Source organism: Oncorhynchus nerka, linkage group LG10, assembly GCF_034236695.1.
Source record: "Oncorhynchus nerka isolate Pitt River linkage group LG10, Oner_Uvic_2.0, whole genome shotgun sequence".
In the NCBI taxonomy this organism is placed as follows: domain Eukaryota; kingdom Metazoa; phylum Chordata; class Actinopteri; order Salmoniformes; family Salmonidae; genus Oncorhynchus; species Oncorhynchus nerka.
In genome coordinates this window covers 55584740-55602689 of record NC_088405.1, presented here as the reverse complement: position 1 = coordinate 55602689, position 17950 = coordinate 55584740, and the positions used below count along the sequence as shown (strand labels likewise).

Here is a 17950-nt window from a genome sequence, read left to right as displayed (position 1 = left end):
ACTTAGGCAAGGGTTGCATTGAGGAGAATAACAAACATTGGAGAAATAATTTGAGGAAACTAATTTCTATCAGTGTATTTGTCATCCCATATGTTCCATACAAATGGCTATTGATATCTTCCATGTATTACATTCATAATTGTCCATAGTTGTTTGTGAAACAGAAGCCTTGTATGCTGTTAGGCAAGGGTGTATTCATTAGCCTGATTGTTGTAAAATGTTGTCTATTGCAAAAAGCTCTGCAACAAAAAACATTTACGAGGAAGCAAACAGAACCTACCTGAATTTTTCAGAAAGAACAAACTTGTTTTCACTGCAAAACATTTTCCGTTTGGAGTAAACAGGTTCCGTTGCACTACATTTTACAACAGAATCCAAATAATGAATACACCCTAGCTTTTGATCATGCGCACAGCCTGTACTTACACACATGACACGACACACCTCACTCTTAAGCAGGGAATTAGAAAGCCAAATCATATGTCCAGTCTTGCCGTCTCACTCCTTGGTCTCAAATAAATACTTCACACGCGAACCTCCTGCACTGCATAAGTCAATACTATTGGGGACGGTTAATATGCACCCATGATTTTCTTTGAGTTATACTTTGAAATGTCACTGATTTTCAGGTAAGAATATAACTTCAAATACCATTCAAACTTGCGTTACTGTGGCCTAGTCCTGTCATACAATATTTACTCATACATGTACATGCTTTTAACTCAAACCCTTCGGTTTGAAGTAACATTTAAACACATAACAACCTTGTTGATCTTAACTTAGAAAATGAAGGATGTTACAAAACACGTTAAAGGGCTTTGCTCCAGTTCTAGGGTTCTCCCCAAAGAATGTAATAGGCGCTGCTCCACTATGTATCATAGGCCATTTTTTCTCTAGATTGCAGGAAATGGCAGTTAGAGGTGCATCATAAATAAATAAATAAATGGAGTCCAAAGGGGGGCACTACACCCCTCCGGGCCACCCCCAGCCATACTCAGCAGAAACACCTTGTTTAAAAAAAATCCTGGGGAGAACCCTGAGTTCCATCTGAATGCATACAGATAAAACTATTGAAGTGGATCTGAACAATCTCTCAAATAAGTACCATACCAAAACAACCCATAGAAAAATTAAAGCCAATGCTCCTGCCATATGTGCATAGACCATGCATAAACTTTAACCACAGACATAGTATCTAAAAGGCTGTTTTCAAATTGACACATGCCCAAAAACCCACCAAGCCAATGAATTTGCTTGTCATATGATATCAATGGAGTCTACTTACATATCTAGATAGCTGCTTAGGTTTAAGCTGTTTTCAGCCTTGTATGAGACAAAAAAATATTAAGTAAAGACCGAAATGAGAGGCTCTTAAGAGGCCAAGCCCAGCAGAAATCCCCCAGCAAAACCTCCTGTGAGGATAATATTCTTCTTCACAAATGTCTGCACCTGGTAAGACAAAAAAGAAAAAGCACCTTTAAATCGATGGTAAAGTTTTGCAGAGTATTGTTCTTTAACATTGTTCTCTTTTATACTCTGGAGTAAAAAAAAAAAAAGGTGTGGATGACTTCAAAATCATTTTAGTACTGAGCATATTAAAACATGAATAAGAGAAGAAACATCCACCATTTTGTAATAGACCATGATAACCCCTTACCTCATCCACTTTTGTCCTGACTTCCTTAGTGGGCTTTTCTGCATTCAGCTTCAGCTGCTTCTTGGCATTGTTTACATCACGCTCCACCCTCTTCCAGTCCACTTTGATGTATCCTGTGTGATTGGCAATCTAGAAGGAAATGAATCACACCCACCAATAATGTCAATGTGACTTGGTCATCATAACCATAGAGATACAGTGCCTATATGAAGTATGCACCCCCGTGAACTTTTTTCCAATTTTGTTGCATTACAAAGTGGGATTGAAAGATTATTGTATTTTTTTTGTCATTGATCTACACAAAATATGCCATAATGTCAAAGTGAAAAGAAAATTCTAGAAATGTTTACAAATTACATAATGAATTTGTTCCATAAGTATTCACCCCTTTGTTTAGGCAAGCCTAAATTAGTTCAGAAGTCACATTTATATGGACTCTGAGAAATAATAGGGGATGACATGACGTTTGAATGACTACCCCTTCCTCTGTCCCCAATACATACATAAATACATCTGTGAGGTCCCTCAGTCAAGTATTGAATTTCAAGCACAGATTCAACTACAAAGACCAGGGAGCTTTCAACAGCCTCAGTGATTGGTATATCGGTTACAATATTAAATCAAACATTTACTATATCTTTAAGCATGGTCAAGTTAATCATTATGATGTGGATGATGTATTAAAACCACCCAGACACAAAGATGCAGTCGTCCTTCTGAACTGAGCTGCAGGACAGTAAGGAAACTGATTAACGATTTTAAATGGTTGTGATGGGAGAAAACTGAGGATGGATCAACAACATTGTAGTGACTCCACAATAATGACCTAAATGAAAATAACAAGATAAAAAATATACAGATAACAAATATTCCAAAACATGTATATGATACAAGGCATAAATGCAATGTTGACTAGACCAGGTGTGTCCGCGTGCATGTTCATTTTGTCCTTCCACACCAGACGCAATGAGGACACGCAGTTTGAAATATCAAAACAAACTCAACCTCATATATTAATTTGGGGACAGGTCGAAACACATGAAACATTCATGGCCATTTAGCTAGATCATTTGTTCAGGGATATAAACATTGGGCTGTTATTTTATCTGAAATGCACAAGGTCCTCTACTCCGGCAATTAAGCCACAGATTCTTGTAATCTTTCCTCCTTCAGTCTTCTTTTGTCTTCATCTTCTTTGAACTTTATATGTCGGTTGAAAACCAACTTTAAGGTGCATTACCATCACCAACTGGACTGGAGTGTGGACCTCAGTTCAGCGTTCAATCACCCACCTGGGTATATGCTAGAGGTCGACCGATTAATTAGGCCCGTTTCAAGTTTTCATAACAATCGGTAACCGATTATGGCCGATTGCATTGCACTCCACAAGGAGAATGCGTGGCAGGCTGACCACCTGTTACACGAGTGCAGCAATGAGCCACGGTAAGTTGCTAGCTAGCATTAAACTTATAAAAAACAATCAATCCTAACATAATCACTAGTTAACTACACATGGTTGATGATATTACTAGTTTAACTAGCTTGTCCAGCGATGCAAATAATCAATGCGGTGCCTGTTAATTTATCATCAAATCACAGCCTACTTCGCCAAACGGGTGATGATTTAACAAGCACGTTTGTGAAAAAAGCACTGTCGTTGCACCAATGAACCTAACCATAAACAATGCCTTTCTTAAAATCAATACACAAGTATATTTTTTAAAACCTGCATATTTAGTTAAAATAAATTCATGTTAGCAGGTAATATTAACTAGGGAAATTGTGTCACTTCTCTTGCGTTCTGTGCAAGCAGTCAGGGTATATGCAGCAGTTTGGGCCGCCTGGCTCGTTGCGAACTGTGTGAAAACCATTTCTTCCTAACAAAGACCGCAATTAATTTGCCAGAATTTTACGTAATGATGACAACATTGAAGATTGTGCAATGTAACAGCAGTATTTAGACTTATGTATGCCAGCCGTTTGATAAAATACGGAACGGTTCCGTATTTCACTGAAAGAATAAACTTGTTTTTGAAATGATAGTTTCCGGATTTTACCATATTAATGACCTAAGACTCATATTTCTGTGTGTTTATTATATTATATTTAAGTCTATGATTTGATATTTGATAGAGCAGTCTGAGCGGTAGTAGGCAGCAGCAGGCTCGTAAGCATTCATTCAAACAGCACTTTCCTGTGTTTGCCAGCAGCTCTTAGCAATGCTTGAAGCACAGCGCTGTTTATGACTTCAAGCCTATCAACTCCCGAGATTAGGCTGGCAATACTATAGTGACTATAAAAACATCCAATAGTCAAAGAGCGAGAAATAGTCCTATAATTCCTCTAACTACAACCTAAAATTTCTGGGAATATTGAAGACTCATGTTAAAAGGTACCACCAGCTTTCATATGTTCTCATGTTCTGAGCAAGGAACTTAAACGTTAGCTTTTTTACATGGCACATATTGCACTTTTACTTTCTTCTCCAACAGTGTTTTTGCATTATTAAACCAAAATTGAACATGTTCCCATTATTTATTTGAGGCTAAATTGATTTAATCGATGTATTATATTAAGTTAAAATAAGTGTTCATTCAGTATTGTTGTAATTTTTATTATTACAAATATATATATTTTAAATCGGCCGATTAATCGGTATTGGCTTTTGTTGGTCCTCCAATAATCAGTATCGCCGATGAAAAATCATAATCGGTTGACCTCTAGTATATGGTCCTAAAAACCAATGAGGAGAATGGAGAGGCGGGACTTGCAGCGCTTCAAGCATCAAAAATAGAACCAAGTTCTGTTTTAGTGCCTGGCTACGCAGATGCTCGTTGACGCGCACAAGCAGTTTGGATGAAATTATTGGCATGTGTAGATTTATTTTGCAATGCTCACGCACACAAAGCCCTCACAAACAAAATCATTCTAAAAGACAATTCACTTGATTACTTCTCCCAGAATGATACATTTAGATTGCAACAAAATATTGCATTTTAACAGTGAAAAATACTATTAAAGCTTTTGACAGCACATTTTACACTTTCCTAATGCTAAGTACTTAGGCAAAGGTTGCATTAAGAATAACAAACATTGAGAAATAATTAGAGCACACTCATTTCTATCAGTGTATTTGTCATCCCATATGTTCCATACAAAGGGCTATTGATATCCTCCATGTATTACATTCCATAATTGTCCATAGTCGTTTGTGACATTCTAAAATGTTGGATGCTTTAAATGCCAGGATGTCATACTCATTTTGTATTTTCATCTAGTAGAATTCACTGTACACTTGAGGAAGAGAATAGTATTTTTGTTATTCTGTTTCTTGTACTTTTACCCCTTTTCCGTGATATCCAAATTGGTAGTTACAGGCTTGTCCCATCGCTGCAACTCCCCTACGGACTCGGGAAAGGCAAAGGTCGAGAGCCATGTGTCCTCCGAAACACGATCCTGCCAAGCCGCACTGCTTCTTGACACACTGCTTGCTTAACCCAGAAGCCAGCCGCACCAATGTGTCGGAGTAAACACTGTACAGCTGGCGACCGAAGGGTGCTTGCAGGCGCCCGGCCGACACAAGGAGTCGCTAGAGCACGATGGGACAAGGAAATCCCAGCCGGTCAAATCCTCCCTTAAACCCGGACGACGCTGGGCCGATTGTGCGCCACCTCATGGGTATCCCGGTTATGGCCGGCTGTTACACAGCCTAGGATTGAACCAGGTCTATAGCGATGCAGTGCTTTAGAATGCTGTACCCCTCAGGAGGCCAGAGATTCATCTTTGAGTGTGTTGTCAAACCTGTGTGTGAGTTTGACAACAGCTGATAAACAGCTACGGGGACGCGCTGTACCAAAATTAACAAATGGTAGGAATCACCGCAACTGTGCATTAGATGTTGCATTCTCAGTAGGTTGAGCCTAGTGTGCTAATATTAGCTACTTACTGCTTTTTATTTTTCTAAACAGTACATTCTAAATAGTATGTAGTATGATTAGTAAACAGTATGCAGTTTAAATAAGTAGTAGGCAAGCCAGATTTCGGACACGGCCAGTCTATGGTCATAACACAGTGTCAGAATCTGTGTTAAATGTAGCTCAATAAATTGGTCAGGTGTCATTTAGAACTAAGGATTATCAAAACAAGAAAATAAATTGCCGTAAAGAAGTCGAACCCTACCTGAAGAAAAAAGAAGCCTCCACCCACTGCCGAAGCTGCCAGCTTCCCAACTTTCTGGAACAAATACCCTGCACACCTAAGAGGAAACATGGCAGTCAAACAGAGAACTGCCAAGTAATTTAACCGGTTAAATTGCACCACCAGATTCTCATGGCTTAGTTCTGTTTAATATTAACACATTCAGGACTGATCGACTCACCAGCCAGACACTCCACCAATGGCAAGCTGGGTGGCAACATTATACTTCTCTGCTACGGGCCCAGAGTTCTCGCCAAATATTTTGTTCCACCATCTCTGTTTCTTGGCATACTCTACTACGTCCATGACTTCAAAGGTCTCCTCACTCTTATCTAGAAGAACAAGTCATAATTAAAAATGTGTCATACGCTTAATCGTCCTTGGCTCACATGACCTTGCAAGACACTGAAATGCATGTTGGATGGCCTCAACAGTAGAAATAATGTGTGCATTGTGTATCTTACGCCACGTCGGATGCCAGACAGTTAAATTAGGTGGTTGTTTTAGGGGGTAGATCTGCATAATTTCCAATCCCCACATATACTCCCAGCTTATACATACATTTTACAGACATTATATTTGACATTAGTTACCTTTTGTTATTTTTAGTCCCACCATCCAGTTTTGATTTCCATTTGCTATATACATTTAACTGTGCTATTTCACCAAAGTTCTGAACCTTTCTATTGACATAGTCTACCGATTGCAAATTAAAGAAGCAAATGTTTGCTAAGAGTATTATATTATTTTTTCGATTTACTGACTTTTCAAATCACCCAGCAGTGCTATATACAGAGTTAGCTCCAGGTAAATGTTGCAATTATTCAAAAACAAGCTACATATGTGCAGTACCAAAACATGTGATGTAATGATTCTGTCTAGTTGCAGCAAAATCTGCTGAGCATTCTATTGGTTGCAAGAATTTTGTATAATAATTTTAAATGAAAAACTAAAGTTTTGAATCCAGCGTTGTTTTGTGTATCAGTTCATGAACCATGTGCCATGGAATTGGTATATTTTGGGTTTTGGTTTTTGACCTAGCTGATTCAAATGATCAACTACTTGTCAAACTTTGATCATTTGGGGCCTCCCGGGTGGCGCAGTGGTTAAGGCCGCGACCGGGAGGTCCGTGGGGCGACGCACCACAATTGGCCTAGCGTCGTCCGGATTAGAGAGGGTTTGGCCGGTAGGGAAATCCTTGTCTCATCGCGCACCAGCGACTCCTGTGGCGGGCCGGGTGCGCTAACCAAGGTTGCCAGGTGCACGGTGTTTCCTCCGACACATTGGTTGGGTTGTGTATCGGAGGACGCATGACTTTCAACCTTCGTCTCTCCCGAGCCCGTACGGGAGTTGTAGCGATGAGACAAGATAGTAGCTACTAAAACAATTGGATACCACGAAATTGGGGAGAAAAAGGGGTAAAATAAATTTTTAAAATGAACAAATTTGATCATTTGAAGCCGCTATGTTGAGTTAAAAAAAATAATACATGCACCTCTTGGGGCCTAGACTACCAAGAATGGGAAAAGCTGCATTAAGTACAAGCCTAAAATAGACCAGCCCAAAGACATCTAATGGGTGTCGATTTCTCATTCAGTCAGACAGACTTGTGATTAGCTCAGTAGAGCTAATGCTTGACCCAGCTTTGTCTGGGTCAAGAACACACACACTGGCCTGGCACACAGCAAATCTTTGACATATCCTGCAAAACAGTGTAACCCTTTCATTCAGTTTTATGGAATTGTCCTGTTAATAGTTTCAAATAGTATCCCTTTCCCCCCCTCCTTGGCATTGTCAGTGATACTAGAAGATTCTACAAATACACTGAACAAAAGATATTAAAAAATGCAACATGTAAAGTGTTGGTCCCATGTTTCATGAGCTGAAATAAAAGATCCACAAGCTGTTCCATACGCACAGAAAGCTTATTTCTCTCAAATTTTGTGCACAAAATTTGTTTACATCCCTGTTAGTGAGCATGTCTCCTTTGCCCAGATATTCCATCCCCCTGACAGGTGTGGCATGTCAAGAAGCTGATTAAACATGATTACCTTGTGCTGGGGACAATAAAAAGGCACTAAAATGTGCAGGTGTCGTCAGAACACCACAGATGTCTCAAGTTTTGATGGAGCATGCAATTGGCATGCTGACAGCAGGAATGTCCACCAGAGCTGTTGTCAGAGAATTTAACATTCATTTCTATACCATAAGCCACCTCCAACATCATTTTTAAAATGTTGCAGTACGTCCAACCAGCCTCACAACTGCAGACCACTTGCAACCACACCAGCCCAGGGCCTAAACATCAGGCTTCTTCACCTACGGGATGGTCTGAGACCAGCCACCCGGACAGCTAATGAAACTGGGTTTGCACAACCAAAGAACTTCTGCACAAACCATCTCAGTGAAGCACATATTCTCACCTTCGATGACCACTATCACGCTGGAGAAGTGTGCTCTTCACAAATTAATCCCAGTTTCAACTATACCGGGCAGATGTTTGGTGTTGTGTGGGTGAGTGGTTTGTGAACGGAGTGCCCAATGGTAGCAGTGGGGTCATGGTATTGGCAGGCATAAATTACTGACAACAAACACAAATTGCATTTTAAACCAATGGCAATTTGAATGCAGAAATACAGTGACGAGATCCTGAGGCCTATTGTCGTGCCATTCATCCACCGCCATCACCTCATGTTTCAGCGTGATAATACACAACCTCATGTCGCAAGGATCTGTACACAATTCCTGGAAGCTGGAAATGACAGCTTTTAATGGACTGCATACATGTCACCCATTGAGCATGTTTGAGATGCTCTGGTTAGACACGTACCACAGCGTGTTCCAGTTCCCCCCAATATCCAGCAACCTCGCTCAGCCATTGAAGGGGAGTGGGACACCATTCCACAATTAACAGCCTGATCATCTCTAAGCGAAGGAGATGTCACCCTGCATGAGGCAAATTGTGGTCACACCAGATACTGACTGGTTTTCTGATCGATGACCCTACCTTAATTTTTTTTAAGTATCTGTGACCAACATTTGCATATCTGTATTCCCAGTAATATGAAATCCATAGATCAGGGCCTAATTTATTTATTTCAATTGACTGATTTCTTATTAACTGTAACTCAGTCAAATCTTTGAAATTGTTGCATGTTTCGTTAATATTTTGGTTCAGTGTAAAACAAGTAGGCGGGGTCCTATAACATGGCCTTCCTTCACACTAGCCCCCCATGAGACCTCCGCAGTTGTCAGTAAACAGTCAGACATACTGTAATGTCATAACAGCTAAAGAGTAATACATTTTCGAAGTGATTGAACTAGCCCAATGTTTGTCGTAGTATGTAAAATGTTGTAGCTAGCTAGTTCAGTAGTTAGCCTACCAAAGCTAGCTACCAACCAACACACCCAGGCCACTGGAACCTAGCTAGCAACATGGAGTTAGTAAGCATCTCATTTGACAAAATACGTAGCACTCCCACTCTGAATAGCAGGCGTGGGGACTAGCAAACGAAGGACGCTGGTCCGCATTTCGACTATCCGTTTGCTAGCGACAATTGCTAACTGCGATTGTTAGCATAAAACGTTACACATTCTACCTTGGCTAGCTAACCTTCCGAAGGACAACCGTGTTCATGTGCATTAGCGTAACTGCATTTGTTTGATGGTATTTGACCTCTTTACTCAGATTAAAGACTACATTTTGTGATATAGGTAGCGATGGCAATATATTTAAAATATTGATATTGCTGACTTGTTTCTCACCTTTATTCTTCTCTGCCATGTTTCTCAATACATTTGGTTGTAAACCCAGCCCATCCGACATGTCACGTGCTACATCACAAAATTGGCCCGTACCATTTCGATGAATAGGGCCTTTACACACATCCTACCTTTCTGGTGTTCATTAGACCATAGCTCAATTGAGGGTTTCCCAAACTCGGTCGTGGGACCCTGGGTGTACGTTTTGTTTTTTGACCTAGCACTACACATATTGACTTTCTTCACACACCCACCTCTTATATCTCATGCATGGGAAAGTACTGATTTTATTTTTCTAATCAATCCATTGAATATAGTATGTTAACTTTTCAACTGTGCTCCAAATCATTTTGAAATAGGAGCAACTGAGACTGCAATTTAACATCAAGCACGGAATCTCTATCATTGTTCTATCTTGCGGTCTAGCAATGTAAGGATTTGCATTTTAAAGTAACGCCCCTCAAGATTAGAGTGGAGCTGAATGGAGAGCAAGGTGCTCTGCTGAGTTTATGTGCTGAGAGGACAGTGCACCGTCTAGCCATACTCCCAAGTACTTGTATGAGCTGACTACCTCAAGCTCTAAACCCTCAGAGGTAGTAATATCACCTGTGGGAAGAGGGGCATTATTCTTACCAAACCACATTACCTTTGTTTTGGAGGTGTTCAGAACAGGGTTAAGGGTAGAGAAAGCTTGTTGGACACTAAGAAAGCTTTGTTGTGGAGAATTTAACACAATCCGGGAGGGGCCAGCTGAGTATAAGACTGTGTCGTCTGGATATAAATGGATGAGGGAACTTCCTACTGCCTGAGCTATGTTGTTGATGTAAATTGAGAAGAGCGTGGGGCCAAGGATTGAGCCTTGGGATACTCCCTTGGTGACAGGCAGTGGCTGAGACAGCAGATTTTCTGACTTTATACACTGCACTCTTTGAGAGAGGTAGTTAGCAAACCAGGCCAAAGACCTCGAATAGGCACCAATACTCCTTAGCCGGCCCACAAGAATGGAATGGTCTACCTTATCAAACGCTTTGGCCAAGTCAATAAAAATAGCAGCACAATATTACTTAGAATCAAGGGCAATGGTGACATCATTGAGGACCTTTAAGGTTGCATTTTGTTTATTGTAGTGGAATCTTGTCTTCAGGATATTTTATTATCAATTTACTTTATTTAGTCTGATCAGTTGAACAATTCTCATTCTTAACATTGGGCTAAAATAAAGGGTAGTTACTGTGCTTGTCAGCAAGAACACTACTGTTATTCCCCACACGAACAGTATTTTATTATCCCTCTTCTTCCCAATTTTGGCAGTGTTGTCATAGATTTGGAATCTGATATTTGAAAATGAATTATTTGAGGCTATGTATTTTTGCAGTTTTGAATAATTCCTACAAATAAGCATTGGATATTAAATGCTCCAGGCCTAGAATATATTTTTTTACATTTTAGCTCTGTGCACATGCTAGGCAGAGATGGTAGGGTGACTCACAACGCATCATATTTTTTCTATGTAAAGTAAGATGATGGCAAGGATCTTCAACTAGTAGGCATAAACCACTAGAATATTGATTAGATTGAGTGATAGAAGGTTGAGTGATTTGTTTTTGAGAAATGTATTGTTATTACAAGAACATTTTCAAATACCCATCATTTGAGAAATAGCTCAGGGGTGGCCAACCCTCCTGGAGAGCCAGCGGGATTTTCTTCCAGGCCTATTTTTAAAAAGATAGTTCACCAAAATTACAAAAGACAAAATGTTTGTGTCATTACCTTGAAAGCAGTCTATGGACAAGGAGACTGCAATCTATGATTGGTTAACCCCTGCCATCAACCATTAATTAGTATTTCCTGTGCAGAGCATTCCCACTGACCATCCCACTGTTTCTCCCATTTGCCTGTCTCCCCATCAAATTTCATTACTGTCTGAGTAAAGTGTCAAACCACCTAAAAAGTATGTTTGCAAAAATATTAGTATATCTTAAATTTAATTCCCCCAAAATCCAGATGCCATCTGGGTAAAATCTCACTCCAAGCTTTCTTCCAAGTTGGACACCCTGGTTTGAAAACTTGATTAAAGTGTTAAGACAACTAATATACTTTTGTGTTTTTGTTATTTTGAATGTATCCAAGTGAGAAAGAATGGAAATGTTCCAAGTGAAAGTAGAGCAGAGGAGACAGTGTTTTTTGGCTAAGAAAGGCTGCATCTCAATAGTCTAAAGTGGCTTCCTCTTCTCATCTCTGTCCCTTCATCACACAAGTCTAGCAGACCCCAATAAATAATAACCAACACTGTACTTAGTCAAATGTGTGTTTTATTAAACAAGAATACAGTTGGCATAATGGTCCCCATACCTATTGATGTGCTCAGTTTGGGCACATGCAGCTTATAATGTCATTACTGACCCAGTAATCAGATGTAGCTGTACTTTGATCACACAGACCTTACACTGAGTACTGGGTGAGCCATGGACATCTTGGTGTTAGTGACCCATGTTGAGAGTTCAGATCCGTCTTGAAGGCGCCTGCAGCTCAATGGCAATTGAAATATTTCCAATCTTTGAGCTGTGAAAATCTAACCATTCTCTTTAATAAAAATAGATGGCAATGCATATATTTTAACCATGCTAACCTGGCAATTTAAAGGCAAATGTTTGCCTTATTGATTACAAACAACCACTTCTTGAGCCCAAGAAACACTTGGAAAAGATACAATAATATATTCTTTATTAAAATGTAATCCAGTTTTACATCTCCATTAACTTTGAGTTACAGTACATATCATTGCAGCAAGGTTTGTCAGAAGCCCAATCTCACATGTTGTGTTTTACATGCTGTTTTAAAGTGAAAGTGTGTATATCTTTGTAGGACGGAGAAAGGAGCGCCATGCCCCAGTTATCATTCACAGAGTTGACATATTTATTTCCAAAGAGTGTCCACACTACCTTTACAACATTCATTCACACATTCATTTCTCACAAGGAAATGTCCTGTTCATTAAGGATGGGTGATGTCTATGTTCATTAAGGATGGGTGATGTCTATGTTCATTGGATGGTTAATGTTAATTAACATGTCACATTTACCAAATCTGACTTTTAATGTTAATGGCACAACCTTTACTTCCATATTTAATGAATGTAGGGTCAGAATCTTATCTTTTCATCTTTATACAAATTAGCTACATTTTATTCCAACTATATAGAATCTAAAATCTACTTTCATGATGATTCCTTTTCAACCACTAGATATGTGAAACAGCCAATAGTTGCTTTTTAAAGACTTAAACTATACAAGAGGCTGCAATACATTTATTCTCCTGCAGCTTGTTATTTTATCAATATTATTTCACCATCAAAACTGTATGAACATTCAAGATGAAACAATTTCTTCATAGACCTACCCGCTGGTTTGTGTGGACCTGTCTCCACCTGAATCTCTCGTTTGGTGCCTCTCTGCAGCACTGCCTATTGCTCCACATCCTTCCTGCTTCAGTAGACCCCGAATTCTAAGAAGAAAAAGGTTACTTCCTCGGTTGCAGAAGAGAGTCGTTTAAACATTGAGTTGCCCTATGTTTGTGTTGTCTGAGAGGACAGGTTACTCTGGGTTGCCTTGAAAAGTTTGTGTGACAGTGGAGGGGACAGTGACTATGGTTTAGTAATGTCACACTCGATCAAATTTCCCCTGGGTCTCTCCCGGCACCTGGATGGGAATTATGAATTAGTCAGCTTTTAGGGAATGTCCCCACAGCCAATTCTTGTAGCTCTTTGACGCACTTACGCTCAATATTTACATAACTTGTGTGTCATTATGAACATTATTAGCAGGGAGTTTAATAACCACATTTTATTTTAAACATTAGCAGTTGGATTAGTACTTGCTTCATCATATTGCTTCATAATACTTACTGGGTTAATATTTAGTGTCAAGATAAGAGAGAACAGTGTTTCATTTGACATTGTCAATGGATTGTGTATTATGACTTCAGATTTTTGTGCTTTTTGCAAATGTTCTGTTGTCTTTTTTTCCCATAAGAACAGAATACAACAGTAGTGACTATGTTCTTTGTTACAGACAATAGATCATGTTAGTGAAAGTTTTAGTTGTGTTGTTTTTTGTCCTCTCTCTTGCTACTGGCCATGAAAATAATAAACAAGGATTAGGCCATATGACCAGGGTGATGTACATTCCTTTAAGAACAAAAGACAGTAAAGGAGCATTTTTATTTCATGAATACATTTCATATTCACATTTACATTTTTACAGACTTTCAGAAGAATCTGTTAAAAAAACAAAACAATTAAGGTTATTAAGATCACAACTTTTTCTGAAAAGTTCAGAGAATTATCAGACTTGTTACGACTTTATTCTTGAAAGTTCAATACAGGTGTTGTGTGATGACCACAAGATAACAGGCTCGTAACACATTTGCCAGACAGTCATAGAACTGGCCCTAACGGTTGATGCTGGGACAGTATTGATGGGCTGGGACAGTATTGATGGGCTGGGACAGTATTGATGGGAAGGATATCTTAATATAAACTATTTACCAAAGTTAGAATAGCAGGAAATGAGCTTAAACTGTTTTTTTTTCTCTCCAATGCCAAGAGCTGAACCTTTAAATTGTTCCTTCCAAGAAACCGAGATTTGTTACTTCCGGCCTTGTACACGAAGTCATGGTAAAACTCCTTGTATGCAATTTATTATCTCACTCGCGCTGTGTTCTGATAATGAGGGGGTCACTGATGAATTTGCTATTGCAAAAGGGGTCCGTGGCCCAAAAAGTTTCAGAACCCTAGGGCTAAGGGTTAGGGGAAGGGTTAGCTAACATGCTAAGTAGTTGCAAAGTAGCTACAAAGTAGTAAGTAGATAAAGTTTAATAATACAAAATAAAATTAAAGACACTTATTACAAATGTTTATGCCTTTGATATTACTGGACATTTCCAAGTATGGATTGTATGTGTTGACCTAAAAAAAACTTTTTACAACAGCGAGAGTGTGATGGGTGGGGGCGAAGTTGACCTCCTGTGATCTCATAATCTTTTCAAGAAATCAGAATTTCATTATTTTCGCTGTGCACTCCATTAGAAGTTTTTCATTTGCATAAACATTTTGGTGAATCATACTGACACCAGCATCCATAGAGGGGAATTTTTTTAGTGTTTTGAAGCCCAAAGTACAGCAAGTAACTGCTCATCACTACCGCCCACCCCAGAGTGTGGGTGGGGCTTTTTTCTGTCTGTATATACATTGTCTTTGATGTTCACTGGGAGGGAGCCAGTATTAGATCAGACTAAAACATCAGGCTTTTGTTGGTAAAACCAAAGCACAGATTAAGTCAAGACAGGGTGGCACATTTACCTTTACATCTTGGTTGCATTCTCTAATCCTAGCTACTTAATGTTCAGTGCAAATGATATGCAAGTTCTGAGCCAAAAAGTATATTCTTGTAAAAAAAAAAAAAAAAGCCATTGCTGCATGAACCCTACAAGTCCATTGGATAGATTATCCATCTCCTGTAGGTTCTCTCCATGGACAGGTGGGAAAGCACAAGCTTCAGGGAGGGGAGTGCAGACATGGAGTGATATCAGATGATATGTCCTCCTATGAAATTTCCTGGGTCACTTCAGCTGTGAAGAAAAATGAAAACCACTAGAGGGCGTGCACGCGCTAATAATGAGGGGGTTTGATTAATCTCGCCTGGGTTTGTGGGTAAAAAATGGCCTTAATTGATTGAAAAAAAGACTTTAGCTAGGGTACAAAGTGGGGTTATTTGGACAAAGTATATAAGGCAATGCAAGTGAGATTTTACATGCTCATGTTAATGTGTACATCAAGTTCATTGGTGTCCACATCACCAACAATCTATCATGGTCCAAACACACCAAGACAGTGTTCAAAAGGGCACGACAACACCTTTTCTCCCACAGGATACTGAAAAGATTTGGCATAGGTCCTCAGATCCTCAAAAAGTTCTACAGCTCCACCATCGAGAGCATCCTGACCGGTTGCATTACCGCCTGGTATGGTAACTGCTCGGCATCTAACCGCAAGGCGCTACAGAGGGTAGTGAGTACGGCCCAATACATCACTGGGGCCAAGCTTCCTGACATCCAGGACCTGTAAACAAAAAAAATCTGACTCCGGTCACCCAAGTCATAGACTGTTCTCTCTGCTACCGCACGGCAAGCGTTACCGGAGCGCCAAGTCTAGGTCCAACCCCCCCCTTTTTTACACAGCTGCTACTTGCTGTTTATTATCTATGCATAGTCCCTTTACAAATTAACATGACTAACCTGTACCCCCGCACAGTGACTCGGTACCGGTACCCCCTGTATATAGCCTCATTATTGTTATATACATTTTCTTGTTACTTTATGATTGATTCGATTTTTTAAAACTTTAGTTCATTTAGTAAATATTTTATCAACTCTATTTCTTGAACTGCATTGTTGGTTAAGGGCTTGTAAGTAAGCATTTCACGGTAAATTCTACACCTGTTGTATTCGGCGCATGTGACCAATAACATTTGATTTGATGAAAATGGATACTGTCGATATACAGCCGAAGATCATAATCAGTTGTGTTATGTAATGTTTAACCATATACCTGGTGAGGTTATGTATGTTCTCCTGGGATTATTTAATACGATTTGAAGTGAGGGGGTTATATCTATCCAGGCTGTATCACAACCGGACGTGATTGGGAGTCCCATAGGGCGGCGCACAATTGGCCCAGCATCGTCCGTGTTTGGCCGACGTAGACCGGTATCGTAAATAAGAATTTGTTCTTAACTGAATTACCTAGTTAAATAAAGGTTCAATAAAAAGTACCTTCTGGTTGGAAACGTGCAGTAATATTACCATTTGAAAAGCCTGGTAAGGACCCTTCATGTGCTGATAATTACAGACCAAAAGCACTGACCTCTAACTTGTATAAACTGATGGAAAAGATGATAGTTAACAGATTGTCCTATTTCCTGGAACATAGAGGTTTATTGAGTCAATGTCGAAGTGGATTCTGTAAAGGTAGATAGATCTACTTTGGATGCATTAGTAAAGGTGAGCAATGAAGTTGAAAAAACTCTGGTCATGAAAGAAGTAATGGTTAATGTCTTTTTTGCAATTGAAAAGGCATATGACACTATATGGAGAGAGCCTACTGATTAAGATAAAAAGACTTGGTATTGGTGGGAGATTATATAACTGGATTTTGGACTTCTTATTTAATCAATCTTTTCAAGTTAAAATGGGTATCTATGCCATTTTTCTATATATCTGATGCCTACGGAGTTGACAATGGTATTCCTCAAGGCAGTGCTATCAGTCCTATTTTCTCCAATATTATGATTAACAATGTATTTTCGAATGTAGGTAGGGGCATTGGGGCTTCTCTATATGCTGAAGAAGTAGCTATTTGGAAGAGGGGAAGGAAAGTCTCTCGTGACCAAATTTATTCAACAAGCTATAGAGGATGTTGAAAGATGGTCGATTGACTGGGGTTTTAAATGGTCAGGTCTTGCTGTATGTTCTTCTCAAAGAAGAAAGTTGCTGAAAATATACAGTTGTTTCATTATGGACAGTCTATGAGGAGGGCTTTTAAAGTACAAATATTTGGGTCTTTGGTTCAATGAGCGATATACATGGAAAGATCGTGCCATAAATGTTGAAACAAAGTGTAAGAAGGTGGTGATTCTTATGCACTCTCTGGTGCTGACAGACAATCATTGATGGATATTTATAGAGCTCTGATCAGGACGCCAATTGACGATGGGTGTATAGTTTTTGGAACAGCGACGAAGACTTGGCTTCAGAGGCTGGACAGAATCGAGTATATAGCTTTAAGGATATGTATTGGTTCATTTAAATCAACATCTGTATCAAATCAAATTGTATTTGTCACATGCACCAAATACAACAGGTGTAGACCTTACCGTGAAATGACTACTTATAAGCCCTTAACCAACAGTGCATTTCAAGAAAGATTTAGCAAATACTTAAGTAAAAATGTGTTAAAAGTAACACAGTAAAATAACAATATCGAGGCTATATACAGGGGGTACCGGTACCGAGTCACTGTGCGGGGGTACAGGTTAGTGGAGATCATTTGTACATGTAGGTAGGGGTAAAGTGACTATGCATAGATAATAAACAGCAGGTAGCAGCAGTGTAAAAACAAGGGGGGGGGGGGGGGTCAATACAAATAGTCCTGGTAGCCATTTGATTAATTGTACAGCAGACTTATGGTTTGGAGGTAGAAGCTGTTAAGGAGCCTTTTGGACCTAGACTTGGCGCTCCGGTACCGCTTGCCATGCGGTAGCAGAGAGAACAGTCTAT

General features: G+C 39.5%; 1 protein-coding gene across 1 annotated transcript; it reads right to left on the bottom strand.

Annotated features, from left to right (window-relative positions):
• Positions 1-60: 60 nt before the first annotated feature.
• On the bottom strand, positions 61-9727 carry LOC115135666 (FUN14 domain-containing protein 1A-like). Its single transcript, XM_029670569.2, has 5 exons — positions 9620-9727; positions 6036-6186; positions 5837-5912; positions 1658-1786; positions 61-1449 (listed from the first exon to the last, which is right to left on the bottom strand). The coding sequence occupies exons 1-5, from the start codon at positions 9678-9680 to the stop codon at positions 1372-1374; spliced, it is 495 nt and encodes a 164-aa protein (XP_029526429.1). The 5' UTR covers positions 9681-9727; the 3' UTR covers positions 61-1371.
• Between the last annotated feature and the right edge of the window lie 8223 nt (positions 9728-17950).